At 38.0% G+C, this 17,130-nt stretch overlaps 1 protein-coding gene across 3 annotated transcripts in view; it reads right to left on the bottom strand.

Moving 5' to 3' along the window:
• Positions 1–709: 709 nt before the first annotated feature.
• The window catches only part of SLC36A4 (solute carrier family 36 member 4), an 85,875-nt gene continuing 69,454 nt past the window's right edge, over positions 710–17,130 (bottom strand). For all 3 annotated transcript variants that reach the window (XM_040544260.1, XM_040544261.1, XM_040544262.1), the window contains one exon: positions 710–4,877. In XM_040544260.1, coding sequence (XP_040400194.1) covers positions 4,576–4,877 — 302 coding nt within the window. In that variant the 3' untranslated portion in view covers positions 710–4,575. The remainder of the gene's footprint in view (positions 4,878–17,130) is intronic.

Below are 17,130 nucleotides of genomic sequence, written 5' to 3'. Positions count from 1 at the left end.
AGGTTGAATGATTCTGGATGCCCAGCTGAACACACCTTTGAAATGCCTTGTATTATAATGGGGAGCATAAGTATATTTGCAAAATCAGAACTCCAAATTTGTGACTGACAATTGGAGAGCACATGAAAGCTTATACTTCTGATTTTGTTTCCAACCAGTAATTTCAATTTTAGTTAGAAAGTTCAGAACTTTCACATTGATTTCTTCCATACCTAATTATCCAAAACTCAATACTTAAGCAAGGTTAATACTTCAGTGAAGGCCAAGTACGTACCCAACTATGATAAGGGTTTGTCCTATTTTTTTTTTTTATTTAAAAAAAAAAGGCTTTTTCTTTGCAGTTTTCAGAAGTGAACTAGAATTTCAGTGGAAACTCCTGGCTGCCTTTCTCCAGTTAGGAATTATCTCATTTACTAAAGCACTTCTGAAAAGATGCAGAAATGTGCATGAAGATGCTAAGTGTGCTTTCATGAACAACCTTGGAGTGGAAGTGGGATTATTAAGGAGTGCCCCTATGACTTTGAAGTGAGATTTATTATCGATGAACCTTCACCTCTTGAGCATGTCTGATAGTCCCCTGTCAATTGCTTGCCTTTCCTTGGATAACTTAAAAATAAAAACAAAGGTAAATTCTGCATTAAAGCAGCTATTTCTTCTAGTGATGTAATGTGGTGATATCCAGGAAAAGAGTAAGTTACCAGAGGATTACTATTGTTGTCTTTATTGATACAGAAGATTTAATTTACAGAACATTAGGTGAACCCACCCTCTTCTTTGCCCAATATTTGAAGATGAACAGTTACAGACAAGAAAATGATCCAGTTACTTATAGTGCAGCTAATGATTACATTAAAATGGTTAACAATATCATGCTGTAAAATATAAGTGCATGTTCAGTATATAAATACAATAACTTTCTGTTCCTTGTCAAGAACATAAGCCAATCACATTCTTCAGTTTAATTTACCTTGTGCTAAAGTACATTTCCTTCTTAAATATATATTAATGTAAACCATACCCATTAAATCTGGAGTTTCACTCCTTGCATCTTAACTTGAACTTTATATTACAGTACTTTAAAAGCTGAATGAACACTCTTATTATTCAGAAGAGGTTTCTGTCAGATTTCCCATCTTTTAAATCTTTGGCAATGTTTCACAGGAACACTCTTATTATTCAGACGTAGTAGTTCTTCTCTAGTTCTATTAGTGACATTTTAGTTGCATCCAGAGCAAGATATTCTGATTCCTCACTCTTTCTATTTGAAAGAGCAGGCCACACAAAGCCCTGCATGAGTGTTAAAGTAATGAAAATCCTACACTGTAGGAGAAAATCAACATTGTATAAAATATATTAATAAACATTTTAAAGATGCAAAAGATACACCATTAGATATGGCAACAGTGACCCACTGCATAAAAACACTACTTCATACCTGGTCAATCAATGGCAATACATCTGTCTGAAAATCTGCTCCTTGACAGGCTGCTCCCCAGTCAGACATGGTAGTAAGATCTGTAAGGCTTCGTATTCGGGCCAGCTTATCCGAAGTTTGATGGCTCACATTAGATTCCTCAAACCTATCAAGCTTCTAAACAGGTGGCCTGAATTTCAAAAAAACTGCTGCATTCACCTATGCTATAGGGACCCATCTCAGCAAATCTTCACGTCATTATTCCCTTGCACCTGTCAAAAATTACCACCAAACTCTGAGCTGGTCAACTTCTTCTGCACCCAGGCAGAAGGACTTTCTCAGAGGTGTTCACTAGGACACAATCACTGAAGAACAGATGATATGAATGGACTTGACAATCCGTTATTTTCCAAACACACGTGGGTAGACAGATGCAAATCGGGAAAAATAGCTTTAATTTAAATCCTATTGGTCCCATTAAAAATGTTCCATGTAGAAATATTTAGTATCAAGCGAAATACGTTGCACAGAAACACAGTCTATCAGTGTGTAGTGTATGGTTTAGGAACACAGCAGGTTTATTACCAAGCAGACTGAAACATTTATCTTCAATGTGTTTCAAAATAGCTTAAAGACTAAAAAGCCTTGAAGACAAAAAGCTGAAGTTACCTTTTGCCTCTCTGATAATTACCTGTGTTTGCTCCTCAGTGACACTTTCATACAACAGGTTAATACCATAGCATTAAACCAGCTGAGACTCAGCCCTTCAAAGTGCCTGTGAAGTATTTAACTTCGTCCACGCTAAAATAAAAATAAGAACATTGCTCAGAACTATTGCTTGAACAAGGACACACAGTTCAAACTACACGCTGTAACAAATCCCTATCAGAAATGCCTTCAGTGGAGATGAAAGTGCTCATATACAGTCACCACATGGTAGATGACTGGAGAAATACTCTGAAGAGAAAAAATAAGTATAGATATATCTAGCTCTATATTATTTTAGCACTGTAATGAAAAATGGTAGATTACCAAAGGGTAAATTTCTGAGGAATATACAGAAAGCAACCAAAATATTATATATATTCTTATCTTCATTTGTATGAATATAATAAAGAGGTTTTGGCATACCATATGTCTTGGAGGAACATTATAATTAATATATTCCTTAGAAAAAGGAATTTCTTCATAACAGAAAGGACTATGATAAATACAGTTCTATTATTTTACAAAATATAGAGTGTTTTTAGGAAACAAGACCAAAAATATAGCTTTGGCATTTGGAGTGAAAATCATCTTTGCAGTGTGAGCCAAAAAGTCAAATATGAGCCCTGAAAATCAGGATTCTGGCTGGGGACTCAGCACGCAGGCTTGCTGAACAGACCTCGTTTCTACCCAATTACCAACTTATCAACATGTTCTTTTTTCCTTCCAAAATGGACAAAAGAAGCAAAAATTAGCAAAGGGCATGTTAGATCCCATTTAAGGCAGAACATAAGCATGCAGAAATAATTGTTATACGCTCCAGTAGAAATATAGTTAGTCTACAGACTTAGCAATATGTACATAGCAATATGTAAAGGAAAAAATACCATTTTATACATTTGAAATTAAGGATAAAGTAATAGTGTAAAAAATGGGTTAGGGCAGCAGTTACCAAAATGTACAAAAATAAACTACTCATATTATCTTTTGTGGTGTTGAATGTTTTTTGCTTCATTAAAGAAAGTAATATTGCTCTAATAAACAACATTTTGTAACATTTCCTTCAAAATCCAAAGGAGATAAATACTTACTTGCTAAAAAAATATCATTTTCACATGTATGCCCTATATCTCATATAAGCTGTACCCCTCTACACAGTACCAGTAATCGAAAGCAAGTCCTGAGACAGCCCACACCTTCAGACAGCCTGCAGGCAGGTGGGGCACTCTAGGGAAAATAGGCTTCAAAGCAGACACCCTCTGTGCCCCCCTGCAACTTACAGTGCTGTGAATTATAAGTTTCTTCACAGATAACCCACAGCTTATATGTGTGAAAGTATGGCGTAAGCTCCATTCTAGAAAGTAGTGTTTCATCCTTTTCTTTCTCAAGCAGAAGTTACCATCATGAACCCTGAAGCTGCTCGGGACAGCCCTACCCCCATGGCTCTGCAGAGCTCCATGGATGCCATTTCCCTGGAGCAAGGGTCTGGCCATGCTGAGCAGCTCATGGTACACAAACAGATAGTAACAGATCAAGCAAGATGGCAAAACCACTCCTACCTGGCTCTCTTTGCTCTAATAAAGGATCCAGTCTTTACCTCTGAGCCTTGCCCCTCTGTCAGTCTTGTACATTTTTCAGCTTAAATGTTCAGACTGTCAGCATGAAAAAGTGCCTTTATGCTTACTGTCATGTAACCCACCAACTAAAGTGGTCTGTTACGCTAGCCTGTACTAGGAGGATTTGGTGCTTCCCGTTGCTTGAAGAACTCCCCTTGGAGCCAACGTGAAAAGACTGAGCAAGAGTGACTGTCATTCTGCACAATGCACCGTGATTCCAGACAAACCAGCTTCCAGGGACCAGAGCTACACAACTGCAACCACCCGGAAGTTTTTCCAAGGCAAACATCAAAGTCCCCAGAATGGAAATAAAAAACACAGGTTTTCATTTCTAAAACCAGTGTCTCTGGTTCACTGGGGTGCATCCCACTAGAGACAGCCAAGAGAAGGTCTGTGCATCACTGAACTCCCACAGGAGCCCTTAAAACAGAGCTAGAGGGAAAACAGTAGTGCCTAGACTTTGTGTAGAGATATGATGGATGGACTGGCTTCCACCTTTTCTGAGGAGGAAAGCATCTTGACTTCCTTAGGAAAATCCTTCCTCTGTTTTGCAAATAATCTAAGATCATATTACCTTCCTGTATCATTGTATATATTTTAAATCCTGACGCCAATCCAGTTTTCACTAGATGAGCACAGAAGATTGAGAGCAAAGGGGTTATTCAGATAGCAGATCTGAAGTAATGAGAGAAAGAACAAACAACAGAGTGAGAAAGGGCTGCATGCAATTTTTCAAGAATTCACTTAAAATCCACTGTAATTTGTCCCACGTGCAGGTCTGCCATCCATCTTGGATTCTCGGTAAGGAACAAAATAGTTCATGGCATCTGGTTGTTACTTTTAGCCAACCACCAAGTTTGTAGCATTTAAATCAGCAGAGATGCTCTCAGTTGTGTTAGTTAAAACCATGGATGCAGGGTAAATGATTTCTTCAACCGTCACATACGTCCCTGTTAAAAAGCCGACGACTCCAATGACAGCTATGAAAAGGTCTTTGAATATCGTCCACAAACTTAAGTTTTCCTTGTAGAAAGTGAGGATTTCAACCAGAGGTGGCAGAATCAGTGCCAGAGTGCTGCTGCTGACAGCTCCAACGAAAGAAATCACCAGGTCCAGGCGAGGGATCAGAACTGCTACAGCACCTAAAACACAAGAAGAGCAATATTGGCTGCACATTCAACATCCTCATGAAAAACAAAACTGTGACAAATACATAACTTATTATTCACTATTTATCCAGATACAAGTGGTATAGATTATACACACTGCATAGATGTATGTATTTATTTGTGAGTGAGGTACATTTTCATGCTCATGTGAGATACCCAGTTTTAATTTTTAATTTCTGTATGAGCTGACATAGCTCTAAGTTAAAGTTTTCTAGTACTTACATGGTAAATAAACTTGGCCCGCAAATTACAGAGAAATATTAAATTGTACAGAGAGATTTTTTACTTTTGTATGTTTTTTTTAAGCCAAAAGAATAAAGTTCAGGCAGAAGAGTGGAAGGAGATGGTGAATGCTGCTCAGGAGATACTGATAAAAAATACATCACTATTAATAACATGAAATGACATACAGGTCTTCAAAATGGACACAAAACCTACTGGCAACTCAGCAGCCTCAAACATTTCCATCACTTATCTACAGACTTGTCTCTGGAAAACTCTTGGTCTATACAATTGCATTCAATGTAAGAAATGTCACTGTACTAGTTGCCTGGTTAGCTGAATGAGAACTTAGTTCTGCCAAGATGCAAGTCTGAAACCAAGGCCCACTAAGCCTGGTGGCACGGCATGGCCAGCCTCACCTCCTGAAGCCAGACCCTTCTTGGAAACAGCCCATCCTTACAGGAGGAGCAGAACCACTTCTGGTTTTAACCCCTTTGGCTGGCAACCCTGGGCAAGACACCCTAGTATTAACTTAGATATGCCAGTGAGTCATGTAACGTTTTCATTTCTCTGTTAGAAAATAGATTTGAAAGGCCAGCTGAGCACAGACCCCAGTATGATCGAGAGAAGGAAGCAATTGGAAAGAAAGGGAATGGGGAAAACTGCTGTAAACACCAGAATACCAAAATTAGCATATAATATGTTTTGGTTCTTCCGTACCTCCCTTCTTAACTCTTAAGCCATACCAAAAACGTTTGGCTTTAGAGCAACTCCTCCACTAACTAAATATTTTGGAAGTAACATTTATGGTGATAAACAAACGGCCCAAGCAGGACGGAAATCCTCACATAACACGCAAGGATGAAAACTAGAAAGCGTGTATTGACTTCATAATTTCTCAGGCTGAATTTTCCATTTGCAGAGCATCTTTGCTGGGGGCCGATTGCCACTGACTGCCTCAAATTCTGACAAATCTGATTATGAAAGGCAACATAGCCAAATTATGTTATTGCTAATGTTCTCCATTGAGAATATCCAACTTGAGGAAATCTGCACAGGCAAATACGCTCGTGAAAACAGAGACATGGTTTAGTAAATGCTCATACCGCTGTGCAGTAGCAAATATTTTGGCTTCCGATGTGGTACAACACATCATCCCACCTATTTTGCTAAGAGCTCTTCCTTTGCTATACCAAACTTCTCTACACTTCCAATTTTGAAATGATCATGAGCTGAAGGAGTTCAGTCCTGTCTGGTGAAGATAATCAAATTCACTTGCACAGCACAACAGTTACCTGCTGCTACCAGGTAGCTGCCACAAGGCACCATCTGCTACACATCATAATAAAAACCCTTGCTACAGAGATACCACATAAAAAAGAGGTATGGCTGAAGGTACAAGACCACAGAAGGATAAAGGATTCTCCAACCCATCTTATTTGAAAGAACTATGTAATGCACAGATCTGGCAAGAAAACTCCGTTAACTTGTTCTTGGTTGCCATGACTGTAGTTCATGAACTCTTTGTGATTCCACAGAGATATGAGAGACACAATGAGGCCAGAGGAAGCTTGGGTAAAGATGAAGGTATCCTTTGGGAACCCTTAAGAACACCATGACACTCAAAAATTGATGAGCCTAAATTTTTATCCCACTGTTATGATAGACCTACTCAATGACAAACAGTTTCTTCCACTGCATGAGTATGACACTAACAGACTGGAAACATAAAATGTTTACACATTATCTAGGACAAAGCTGAATAGAATGACAAAGGAATTACATCAAAGTTAACACAGTACCCACCTCTATAACTTTTGTGGCCATAATTCTGCTCAGGCCATCACTCTGCTGCACCGATACTTGCACAGCAATGCACAACAGGTAAGTAACTGAAAACTGCAGTTGAAGTACATTTGCAATGACTCTCAGCTAATGAATATGCTTAATGTGATCTTCTGAGGCATAGGGGAGGGCTACACATTTATTATCTTGCAAATTTGAGTTGCTGGTGTATTCATCAAGCATAGATTTTCAATTTTTGTAATAGACCTCTTTGACGTCTACATGTGTCCAGAATTTAGAAGGTACTGATTAATTTATAGTTGTTTGCTTTGAAACATTCTGCTTTATTACAAATAATGAGAATATTTTTCATACTTTTTAACTGGAAAAAAAGAAAAACTACAGTTTATAATTGCTTCAGATTATGGCAAGCAAAATGTTGTGTGTTGGTTTGGATCTTGTCAAATGTTTGACTTATATGTATTTGTATGAATCTGGGTATTGCTGTGGGAGGAAGTTTGGAAACATGTTTCAAGGTCTTATGTATTCTCTAACAATCCAAGGGAAATGCAAGTCCTATTTATTATCTACCAAAGAATGTCCTCAACAGGTATGAATGGGGCCAGTTTCTTCTCCCAGTTTCCAAGAGAAGTATACAAGGTGCATTTGACAGGCACAGAGCCTGATTTTCCCAGCCATACATAGGTTTCAAAATACCAAGTCAAGAAGAAATTCTGAACATTTATCAACAGTCACGAAACTTTCTGGTTTGGAAGCTCTGGGAATCCCAACTGAAAACAGAAGCCCTACAATATTAATGTCAGACTTGGGTTTTGGCCAGCAGTTAAAATGTTGAATGAAAGAAAGCTCTAATGAAAGAGCAAGAGCCATACGAACACAGCATCTCACAAAGATATAAAGGATTTTAACACATTACTTCTACTTTAAACTCTGCTGTCTAATCTCAAAAACTAGTATTAATAAATTTTCTAGCATGTCTCAATAATGTAGTAACACATTTGTGTCAGCTGGGGCTTTGGGGGACCCAGGGGAAATATAGCAGAATGTTTCTATTTTCTTAAGGGACATATCAAGCCGGTGGAGAGATAGCATTAATTTTATTCTGTTCATTTTAAAGCACTTCTTCTTTTACTAATTTCTTTCCCTATTACAAAATCAGTATACTACTAGCCAGACTTGCATGCTGAACTAATTTCAGTGAGATCTCTGTGGGGAATAAAAAGTTTCACCACCTCTTTACTACCGCTTTTCCAAGAGCATTGATATATTAGAAATGGGTGCTTGACATACATTTTCAGGACAATTGTCCAAAATAAAATTGTCTTAAAAGTATAAAACAAAACTGTTTTTTAACAAGACAGCTGCCTATGATATGGCAAGGAATGAGTCCCTTTCAGGAGGAAAAAAAAATGCCTACAATTAAATGTCAGTCAAAGAATTCTGTCTGCAGGCAAAATGGGACTTTAAAATACCAGCCTGAATCCTCCTTATTATTTTAATATCCCAGCCTGTGCTCCCCCCTCATATAAAAAATGCCTTCCTTGAGAGCTCCGCAATGGAAATGAAACTGTTTTGATACGTATATACAAAGGAACACAAAACCAAGTAGAAACCTGTTATTAATCTGAAGAGAAACTGTCTAATGCAAATAATTAAAGCTTTTGTGAATAATTTTCAGAGCTTTGCACACACTTAGCAAAAATGTACACATTGGTGAGTGAAGTTTAAGAAAAAAAAGATTTAGATAAAGATCCTGGTATTACATAATTGTGAATTAGAAAATTATTTTTTTCTGGCTAAAAAAGCTAATTAACATAGAGTTTGAGGTGCTCTTTGTTTTAGCTGTTCTTTGAGACATCAAAAGACTATGAGACATAGAGAAAATAATTTTTTTTAAAACGTGATTGCATTTTCACCAAAAAAAAAGTCATTTTCTTAACACAAGTTCTTTAAATGTATGCTTCTAAACAGCAGTTCAATCTCAAAACCAAAATCAAACAAAACAAAGGAGAAAATAAATTGTAGTTGTACTACAAAGTGTCAAATTCTATTTTCACACTGGAGAGAAAAAAGGAGGCAGCTCACGTGCAGGAGAACCACATACATCGTGTGGTTGGGCTTTGGTCCCCGTAGAGTGAAAAACACGATCATTATCACTAATGAGAAGGTCCTTCTCATCTAACCTTCCATTTGCCATCTCACTACAATTCCCTGTTTATGATTGCTTTACTCATGCTACTTGGAAGGCCTAGAGTCATTCAACAGAGGATGGGTTGAATAACCGTGCCCTTCACAACGAGAGGTAATAAAGGACACTGTCTTGGCAAAGAGCAGAGCCCTAACAACCTGCTCCATTCCAGGGGCTCTATTCCTTCCCCCAGCCCTCCACATTCATATCTCAAAGGTGTGGAATTCATCTTTTAGAGCACTTTGCAGCACAGGCTTCAAAGCTGTTTTCAAGAGCTTAGTAACTTATATTCTCTTTATTCCTTATGCAGAAAGAAGCTTAAAGAATGATATCGGAGATAACTGTAATTTCCAGGACCTGCAACCAATTTTAAACAAAATTCAGTGTCACAACAAGCACATGCAGGAGGAGGCATAGATTTACAGGGGCAGGGGAGGAGTGGCAGCGATGTGCCTATAAGGCAATTCTTCCCCTGACTCACTTCCTTAGGACCACTTAGAGCAACTTGCTTACACCTAGTAAAATGCCAAAGTAGTAGTAAATACATTTCTCAGCCTCCTCACCCCGTTCACACAGGGGTAATGTCTGCCCTTCATCAGATCTTCAAAGTTTATGTTTTCACTAAGCACCCCTTTTGGATGCCAGCATGGAAGGCAAACCAGGCCGTGAGGCCCTACGAAATCCCTCGTGCTGCAGTTCGCATGGAACTGCAACACCAAGAGGCCTTCCTGAAGCTAACGTGCAGAGGTGCTTGGCACAGCACACTGAATTATCTGCAAAGGTATTTCAATGTTCAGTGAAGAATAACCCGTGGGCTCACAAACGACACCTGGCTAGACTGTTAGATCTGAGATGTTGCATTTATTCATTGGTCTCTGCAGTAAATTTAGTTCAGCTTTGCTACTGATACTTACAAATCACATCAGATGTACTTTAGCACAACAATTTAAGCAAGTATAATGTGCAGCTAGATTCAACAAATGAGTGTAAGGTATGCAGCAGAATACCAATATTGAGCTCCAAATGGATGATCTAATACAATTACAGTACTGACACTGCTCCCACTGCCAATCAGTCTCTTTCAGGCATCTGATCTTATAGATCCACTAGAAATAAATTTGCTATTAAACTGTCCCCTCTACTTCAGTCTCTTAAAATAAATTGCTACTCTGAGACAGCTGAAGGGCTCCCAGCAGTGCAAGCAAAAATGAATGTTGCTCATTCAAGGACAAGACATGTTTTTGTCATGGGAAGCAGAGGAAAAGAAGAGAGTTGGGAGCAGCAGCAAAGCCTTGAAGAATCACTCATGCTGCTTCCAGTGGTGCTGGAAAATTGTATTTCCCTCCCCTCACTGCCATCACTCTATATTCCCCATTTTTTTCCTTGGCTGCACTATGTATATATCATGGGGATTTGTGAAGCGGGGTCACTGCCCCCCTCCCCGCAGGTGAGCTGTGACACATGGCTACTTTGCCATCTCATGCCAAAAACAAGACCTGGGAAGTTAAAGTCTTTTTGCATAAAAAGCAGCTTTTCTTGCCTTCACCCTTGAAAATAAAAAATTCACTATATACCTCCTGATTATTATATGAACTGAGCAAAAGCTGGTATTTGCTTTCAAGTTTCTGATACCTGTCTTCAGAACCCAGTTTTCAGTGATGATAACAGGACACGTGTGAGACCAAACACATAACGATGCCGGAAAGTATGTCCAGAAAGGCTGAATGAGGAGTTCGTACTAAGGATGGCAAAAGAGATCACAGAGATCTCAGGCAGAAAACGTTCACTCTCCTCTTTTTTCTTTCTCCTTCCCTCCAGATTCAGAGGTATCTGTTTCATTCTAATACAGACTAAAACTCTAGATCAAACCCTTAAAACTTTCATGAAATACAGTTCTTTGTGGTAACCTCTGACACCGAGTAGGATTTGGGAATGACATCATGGGAATGGACACGGCTGTCTTTCCTCATGTACAGCTTCTGTGGAATTGTTATATCACTTCAGCTGATTTCCACAGGGAAGAAAATGTGTTCACATAGTGGTGTGGATGTCAGCGGTGCTGCAGTAATGAAGCAAATGACTGGATTTTCATGTTGTTTATAAGTATCCAAATTTGCCTGCTTATTTTGGGGGTATGAAAACTGAGATTTTTTTGGTACAATCAATAGCCACTGTGCCTGAGTGCACTGTATTATTACTGACATGCAAATAAATAGCTTGTGAATTCACTGCCACATATTAAAACTAAATTCAGAAATTGTGGCCATAAAAAGACAACCATCATACTGACCAATGTATTTTCAAAACAATGCTTTGCAACAGCTGGCATTACAGGCACAAGACAGTTACAGCCTGCTGTGTTGATGGATGATGATATAGAAAGACCAAGCTGCCAAATGGCCTGGCCTCACAGAGAGACCCACTTGCAGGTTCATCTCACTGTGATCACAGGCTTAGGCAGATGAAGTATTAAATTATGGCTTACAGGCCATAATGCAGTCGTCTACAGATGTTTTTAATCCTAATTTGTTGGCATTTCACCTCACAAGGTGAAGTTCAGAGAACAGCTTGCTTCATCATGTGGGGAAACCTGGCTGTCAAATGCATAGCTGCTCCCAGAACAGGCATGGCCGTGTGTCTGCAGCTCTGTCCTCCTCCAGAGCTGACAAAGGATGACCAGGTGCTTGAAGGTATTTGGATCTGGTACCTGAATTTCAGATGGCTGAGATTTGGTGAGGTGAATTTCACCTTTATGGTCTCGTTTGAAGTTCCCAGTAGGATTTTCAATAATAATACAATGGTAATTCAAAGAAAAATCAAAATTATCATCACCTTACACTCTGATCACCTACCCATTGTAAAACTGGCCAACTGGCACTGCTGTGCTTGAGCAAACTCTCTGAATCAAGCAATCCCTGCACAGGCATGGCCAGAGCAGTACACCTGCATGTTAAGGGCCTTACAATACATCTCTTCTCACTGCATATGCAGCTAATTCATATATTCAAACCTCCAACAGGTAAGGGACTGCACAAAGGACCACCGCAGGTTCCTGATCATAGTAAGGCAAATGGAGTTTGCTGTTCCCAGACTCTGCCCTTCCAGCACAGAGGCTGTGCAAAGCTCTATAGTTTTGTCATGTAAAGAGAGGTAAGCTTCATTTCTGTTTCACAATAAGTTTCCAGATAGCTGCCTGAAGTGACTCATATTTAGTAATAGTTAGAAATTTCTTAAAGAAAATGGCATGATCTGTTAGGACCTGAATAGAAAATTACAATAACAAAAGTCTAACCTAGAACTATTTCATATGCATTTAGGAATATAATTATTCCTTTCTCCATGGAAATACAAACGTTACTCTTCACAGACGTCGGAAGCCTTGGACATAAGACCCTTAAGAAATGCACTGGCGTCAGAGTAACTATCAGCATTTATAACTTCCCAAGATTTGTTGCTTCCTTTGGATTTTTTTTATGATTCCTCCCTCCCCTATCTTCAGCATATTCCAGTTACCATCATCAGAACAGAAAACAAACGAACAGAGTTTCCACGTGTTCTTTGTGTGTTTGCTTCGTTGTTTTGTTTTGTGGTTTGTTCGCTGTTTTTGTTTGTTTGCTTTTTAATAATCAGTGTCTAATTCAGGACTACTGACCTTTTAAGTACTTGTATTTCCTCAGTTCAAAATTTCACAGATAGAAATTCTAGCATTAAAACAGAAGAATACAAAAAGATAGAATGTTTCCTACTAAATAAAAGATAAATATATATATATAAATCTTTGAATATATTAATTATCAACATTCCACTTTAGTAGCCACTATCTTTCTCACAAAATTATCTCTTCTTATTTACTTCAAAAGCCAGGCACAGAAACTCATCCATTTTTTCACAGTATCATCAGTATCTAAGAAGAAAATGTCTACTAAACTAACAATAACAATGACCTATCATGTGACAAACAGCTAACAGGTACAACATCATTGCTATGTCGTCTTATTTTAGGTAATTTCTTTTGAAGTCTATATTCACTTAATTATTTGCATGAAAGTGAATATCAAGTATTTAATTTCATTAAAAAATCTAAGGGGTTACTCTGAAAATATCCAGTTATATTACTTAAATGCACCTTAAATACATACACCTATCCTGTAACTGGACCACTTTATTTACACTTGGAAGCAAACAAGCAGCAAGGTCACAGAAGCGTAACGTTCTCGTTATCTACATTTTTCCAAAAAAATGTATTTTCCTTTAGCTGTATATTTCATGAAAGTGAATTGAATGCATCAACACAACATTTTAATACTGAATTATTTCTTTTTATGGCAACTTCCATCATTTCTTATGAAAAGCATGTGTTGTGGCTGTTAAATGCCACAACTTTTCAAAGAAAAATATCCATTAACTCAGGTTTGGAACTTAAGAAAGATAGGGAAAAATATAAGTTCACTAAGGCTGATGAAAAAAATCCCATTTTACTTTAATGACAAATTTTACAGAATTTATATTGAGTTAGAATTGGTCCTAAGCTAAGCAACAGTATTCAAGATAACTGTTCCTTTATCATTTATTCATTTAAGAAATAGTGCAGGTTTCAAAAATAGTATCATGTTTGTCAAAAAAAAGATTGTTTAAATGAGAATTTTTTTTTTAGGTTTAAAATTTAAACCATCCCTAATTTCCTTACTGTCCCTTCTGCCAGAAATTGTCCCGTGATGAGTTAAATACCCTTCCTGAAGAAGGTACTTGTAAGAGCCAGTGATGTGACAGATCTGCATAAGATATGGTCGGGCTGTTCAGAAATAAGGGCTTGTTTGGTGCTCTGTTATCTGAAGAGAAAAGACAGCAAAGAACCAGAAAGCACCTAGACAGGAAAATGAATATTCTCTTAGTTTCTGAGGAGACAAGGAATGCAACTGGTCTAAAGAAACGGTCAATGAAAGTGATTTTCAATGCTATAAAAGTACCAGAACATAATCTCTCAAACATCTTCTAAATCCCCCATGGCGTGTGATTGTACCTCCTGGAATTTTGTGTCTCCATAAGCAAAAGGAAGGAACTGTAGCCCTAGAAATAAAGCTTTAAATCTGTGCTTAGCAAACCTGTTTTTAGCATATTTCACTTGCACAGGTCTGTTTAGTAGCTTTGGGCATACCCCTTCCCCTCTCATGCTCAGCTTCCTTATCTGCAGGATGGCAATAAGGATAGTGAGCTCCTTTGTAAGGCACCCTGACAGTGACGGATAAAAAACAATATGAAAGTAATAAACTTTAATATCATTGCAGTAGCTATTCAAGCTTTAATAGCTCCCCTGGAACTCTAATATCAAAGAGAATTACTCATATTTGTCCATGTGCCTACATGGTATATGAGGAACTGAGCTCCTGTTACGTGAATCAGATACCTTGCTTGGCTATCCTCAGATGCTTTGCATTCGATTTTAGGGATTGTATTTTCCAAACTGTACCATAATGCTCTTGTAATGCTTTTATGTGGACAATGAAACAGCCGTGAGTAAATACACTTTGTAAAGCAGTATGAACTCCCACAGGATAAAAGGCAACACTAAGATATTACTGTATTACAACGCCATCTTTTAATCTGCAGGTATTGCAATCTCTGCTGCCATCATCCTTGAAAATATCAACTACATAAAGTAGAAACGCTGCCTGCTGGTGACATTCCAAATAAAGATGTGAAAACCTGGGAAGTCTAGCGAGCATGCCTTCAGTTATAGCTTATCCGAGATGAGAGTTAAGCATGGTACTGATGTCTAACCATTATCTAACTTCCCACAGGGGGAAAAAAAAAAAAAAAGATTTATTTTTCCCCACCTGTTACTGTTGGGTCAATCTTCCTTTTGTTCTCAAAAAATAGGCATCAAAAGGAGGCAAAATTTCAGATGAAATAATTAAATAAACTTAAAATCTGGTAGCATGTCTTTACTTAGTTGCATAATGAAGAAATAAACAGATGATTAAGGACAATAGGACTTTGTTTTTCATCACATAAAGTACTGTTACCCAAAAGTTGTATGATGGTGATACCAAGGGACAGCACCGCTCATTGTGAAGTCCTGGCAAGCTGGGACAAAATCCCCAAAGAGGAGCTGGTGTTCTGCCACACACAGCCACAAGTGTAACTGACCTGAGCACCTACAATTTGGTTTCTCATGGGGATTTGGGATCCTGAATTCAGTCATCTCCATGTTTATGCCCTTTCCAGACTCTGAAAGAAAGATCTATTTTGATGGTGCTTAACGTTTTCCTATATTGTTGAGTCCAGCACAATATCCACGTCTCAGAGAAGTCAAGCTTGCCAGCTCCCATACCCCAGGAGACTGACAATCATCAAGCCAGACTGAGAAAGAAGTATCATCTTCCTTCTTTTTACACGTGTCATGAAAATATGAAATACAAAGGGCATTAGATTAAAGCGATTTCCCAGGTGAGTCCCCTGATGTCCGAGGCTGCATGTTGGATGCTGACATGGCACTGGCAGATGCAGCACAAACAGAATTACTCTACACACTCATTCATGCAAAACTGTGTGTGTGAGCACCTATACTTGATTCAGCGAGAACTTAAGAGGCTCATACAGAGCTGAACGCTATCCCTGCTGAGAGGATGTGCTGCCTCCACAGGTGAGCCAACTCAATTACCCTCATCAATGAAAATTTGCATTTTCCAATATTCTAATATGAATTAGTGTGATTTCAGCTTAAAGACAAGTAACGCTTGGTATCTCTTTTTGATGATCAAAGCTCTAACCACTAGCAGAAGTCCCCTAACTATTCACTACAGATAACACACTGAACTTCATAATCCTCCTTCTATCAAAGATATTTTTCATCTTTTTTTTATATTGTATATTGTTATTAAGATGAACATTCCTCTGCCTGAAAAGCATAATGAGTATGTCCTTTCCTCAGTCATGGCACAGTACTTGGAGCATAGCTTCAACCAGTTAATTAAATGACAAAGTCTTATCCATCCCTTCCATTTACGGCATGAATTTATCAAGTACATCCACATGAGCAGATCATACAGTCACTCATGAGCATCTTCCTTTTCAGGGTGAGCTGCAATATTTCAATAAGTTAGAGAAAGGAAAATCATGTAAAACGAAAATAAAATATTCATGTGAAAAAGTAACATCACAGGGATGTAGTAGGTTAAAACATGCTATACATTTTTTCATAATTTTATTAACAAACAGTAGTTTCATGCTGGTTACTCTGATGTGTTAAAGCAATACAACTTCATTATGACAACAGATCTTCAAAGTCCTAAATCTCCTGCAGGCTACTGAGGACATTATAATTAAGTCACGGAGGACTTCATTCTCATACGGTTCCATATGGATCTCAAGACTCAAAGTTAATTTTGCTCTCATTGTACATGGTGGGGGCAGAGGAAATGAAACAAATAAAACTTATACAACTGCTAATTTTGACCTACAGCAGTTCAGAAGAAACAACAAACTACCACCACCAAGCCATTTCCTCTCCAAAACTTTAAAAAACATTAGAAAGACATTTGAAAGCCTGTTGCGAGGATCAGCTTATCAAGCCACTAATCATGAATAACATTGAGGCACCATTATATTTTAGCTTTTATGCTTATTTGAAGCACCAGCAAAGAAGATGCCTGGAGTGACTAATTCCAACTATGAAAAAAAAAATTAAGAAATAATTTGAAAGCAGAGAATTCAAAGCAATGTTTCACTTTTATTGAAAAGAAAAAGCAGCACTAGGATGCCAGTACCCAAAGCGGCAGAAAAGCTATAGTTTGATGGCCTTGAGTATTTTCTTTATTGCTAATTGTTTTCAATACAAAGTGAAAAGCTCTCAAATATTTTCAAGATATACTGTTGCTACCTGTATCTTTTACAGTCTTCAAAGGCTTACCTTCTATCTGTCTATAATTTCTGGAAGTTTGAAAGAAAAACTCCACACTTTTGGCACATAAATGCTTTTTCCTTATCTCTAAATTAGGAAATTATTTTGAA

This window comes from Cygnus olor, chromosome 1, assembly GCF_009769625.2.
Source record: "Cygnus olor isolate bCygOlo1 chromosome 1, bCygOlo1.pri.v2, whole genome shotgun sequence".
NCBI lineage: Eukaryota > Metazoa > Chordata > Aves > Anseriformes > Anatidae > Cygnus > Cygnus olor.
This window is presented reverse-complemented; position numbering and strand designations above follow the sequence as displayed.